Source organism: Heterodontus francisci, chromosome 1, assembly GCF_036365525.1.
Source record: "Heterodontus francisci isolate sHetFra1 chromosome 1, sHetFra1.hap1, whole genome shotgun sequence".
In the NCBI taxonomy this organism is placed as follows: domain Eukaryota; kingdom Metazoa; phylum Chordata; class Chondrichthyes; order Heterodontiformes; family Heterodontidae; genus Heterodontus; species Heterodontus francisci.
The window spans coordinates 137,244,260-137,247,618 of NC_090371.1; the positions used below are offsets into that span (position 1 = coordinate 137,244,260).

General features: G+C 45.3%; 1 protein-coding gene across 1 annotated transcript; it reads left to right on the plus strand.

Moving 5' to 3' along the window:
• The first annotated feature begins 799 nt into the window (after positions 1-799).
• Positions 800-3,096, plus strand: LOC137345191 (BRI3-binding protein-like). The gene has a single exon (XM_068008686.1). The coding sequence runs from the start codon at positions 801-803 to the stop codon at positions 1,476-1,478; it is 678 nt and encodes a 225-aa protein (XP_067864787.1). The 5' UTR covers position 800; the 3' UTR covers positions 1,479-3,096.
• The last annotated feature ends 263 nt before the right edge of the window (positions 3,097-3,359 follow it).

The window sequence follows — 3,359 nt, forward strand, 5'->3', positions numbered from 1 at the left end:
ATGTGTAGATCCCCAGTACGCAAACTCCAAGTGTCACTACGTGCTGAGGTTCTATCTGTCCCCGGTGTTGCGAAGGATGGGCCTGGTCACATTGCCGCGGAACGCACCATGCAGTCGGGCGGCGCCGTACCACCTATCCTTCGTGGAGCAGTTTCTGCGGAAAAACACCTTTGACCACCGGTCCATCAGGCAGTGGTCTGCACGGAATGTCCTCAAGGCCCTACGGGAAAAGGAAACGGTGGATCCTGTCGGATGGTTCCCCGAGCAGACCGTCAAAGTCATTTGGCGGAATGCCTCATCACCAGAACTTTCAAACAAGCACCAAGACATAGCTTGGCTGGTGGTGAGAAGGGCCCTCCCCGTCAGATCCTTCATGCACACCCGAAGTCTCGCCCCCTCCGCACAGTGCCCCCGCGTTGGCTGTGGTGGGGAAGAGACGGTCGCCCACCTCCTCCTGGAATGTGTCTTTGCAAAGCAGGTGTGGAAAGAGATGCAGTGGTTTTTGTCAAGGTTCATCCCAAGCAGCTCTGTAACACAGGAGTCTGTGCTCTACGGGCTGTTCCCAGGGACGCACACCGAGACAAACATCAACTGCTGCTGGAGGACTATCAATTCGGTGAAAGACGCCCTTTGGTCTGCCCAAAACTTGCTGGTCTTCCAGCGCAAAGAGTTGTCCACCACCGAATGTTGCAGACTGGCACATTCCAAGGTCATTTGACACTTTTGGAGGTTGCACCTGGTGGCGGTTGGGCTGTAGTTGCTCGCTTCCACCGGCGGTGATGGCAGCGGCTGTGAGCGCGATGGTGTTGGTGGTGGCTGTGTTTGTGTCGGTGGACTCGGTGAAATCCCGCCGGCAGACCGACTACGAAAAGCAAAATAACTTCTTCAGGCGGGCGGCGAGTGGCGTTTACCGGAACCTGGCGGCCGTGTTCGGGGAAGACAACGTACAGGCGGTGCAAAAGTTCTTCTCCAGGATCACCGAGCAGTTTGTGTTTAGCATGGATGTGTTGGTGGACACCGTGTGGAAGATATGGACAGATCTCCTGGATGTTCTTGGAATTGACGGATCAAACCTGAACCAGTATCTGAACTCGGCGACTGCTGTAAACCATCCAACTCAAGTTCTGCTGTTAATTGTTGCTGTACTTGTAGCTTATTGGTTTTTGTCAATGTTTCTGGGTCTTTTATTTTATGCATTACGCACAACGTTTGGCTGCTTTTTCTGGATCGCGCGAATTGTCTTTTTTGCCCTCGCTTGCCTATACATTCTTCAGAAATCTGAAGGTGACCCTGAAGGTGCTGTGCTCCCGCTTTGTTTTGTAGTTTTGTCATACATTATGACTGGTCCAGTTGGCTTTTATTGGCGGAGGAGTGTTAATCATGTAGAGGAAAAACTCGATCATCTTGATGGTCAAATCAGGCTTATGAACATTCGTCTCCTTAGGGTATTGGAAAAACTTGACCAAAATACTGTTTAGTGTTGGAAGGAATGCTGTTGCTCATCACCAGCACTGTTTAATGGGTAGTGAAGTACTGCTTAACAAGTGTGAATAACACATATGTATTTGTTTCTAAGTTTTTATCTAATCATTTAACTACTTTTTATTTTTATACTTGCCTAGTTTATATTCGTCAGTCATACTAAATATGGGAGTAATTTTTTTGTAAGTGTCTTTTAAAAAAAAAATTCTTTGTCTTAAATGTGTATGGTCAAATGTTCACTGGCGCAAACAGAATCAGTTTCGCTACATGAAACGCCAGACAAAGGAATATTCTTTTTATTCTCTTCAAATTCTATCTTATTGGGGGAAGGGAGAAAAGAATATATTTGTGCTCAGTAATTATGCTCTATTGTGGTTTTGCTGTAAGTACACTGAGAAGGATAGTTGTAATATTTTAACATTAGTATAGTTTGTGATAAAATCAAGGGTAAGTTCTAAAATAAACTTTATATAACTTTGTTTTGCCTGTTTCCCCCCGGTCCTTCAGTGCTGCTACATTATTAGATCCCTAATTACATAAGAATTTATTTGAGTTGGTGTTCTATAGGCAATGTGCTGTAGTGAAAAGAAAATCTGCTTTGCACCCCAACTTGACGTTTTCACCCTTAGTTTTGTGGATGCATTCCATGTGAAGAGATGTACAGTATGGAAATGTGTTTGCGTGTAATCTTTTGTTGCAAACTGTGCAGATTTTGCCATTGGATTTGTGGACCACGAACCATTAATATGGCATGTTTGTGAATGAGATGAGTAATTCATTACCAGATTATTTGTATAATGTTTAATTATGGCATGTGGTGTTAAGTCAAATTAATAACTCTCCTGCAAAATAAATGTGTGAAAATATGGAGAAAAAAAATTAAGTCATTTGGCGGAATGTCTCATCACCAGAACTTTCAAACAAGCACCAAGACGTAGCTTGGCTGGTGGTGAGAAGGGCCCTCCCCGTCAGATCCTTCATGCACACCCGAAGTCTCGCCCCCTCCACACAATGCCCCCGCGGTGGCTGTGATGGGGAAGAGATGGTTGCCCACCTCCTCCTGGAATGTGTCTTCGCAAAGCAGGTGTGGAAAGAGATGCAGTGGTTTTTGTCGAGGTTCATCCCAAGCAGCTCTGTAACACAGGAGTCTGTGCTCTCCGGGCTGTTCCCAGGGACGCACACCGAGACAAACATCAACTGCTGCTGGAGGACTATCAATTCGGTGAAAGACGCCCTTTGGTCTGCCCGAAACTTGCTGGTCTTCCAGCGCAGAGTTGTCCACCACCGAATGTTGCAGACTGGCACATTCCAAGGTCCAGGACTACGTGCTGAGGGATGCACTAAAGCTTGGGGCAGCCGCAGCAAAGGCTCAATGGGGAAAGACCACAGTGTAAGGTCCCCCCACCAAGCTGAACTGAAGGGCTGGATCAATGGGAAACCCTTCGAACTGTAGCGTTAATATTTTCATTTGCTGTAAATGTAAAACTGTAATTGGCATGACAATTGTGAAATGGAAGGGTTGTGAAGAAACTCATGATAGTATTGAAGGAAACTGATCACCCTTGCAATGTTTGTATTTTTTGGTGCTGTTTGAAACTGTTTGGCAAGGTAATTTTTACAGATTTTTATGAATAAAGTATATTTTGGAAATAAATTTTAAAAAAATTTTGGATTTGGTTTTGAATACTATAATATTAATTATGGGCCCACTAATGACTAAAATGTAAACCTCTGTGCATAGCAATTCTCTTCTCTTTGGCCTCCTTGTCTCGAAAGACAATGGGTAAGCGCCTAGAGGTGGACAGTGGTTTGTGAAGCAGCACCTGGAGTGGCTATAAAGGCCAATTCTAGAGTGACAGACTCTTCCACAGGTGCTG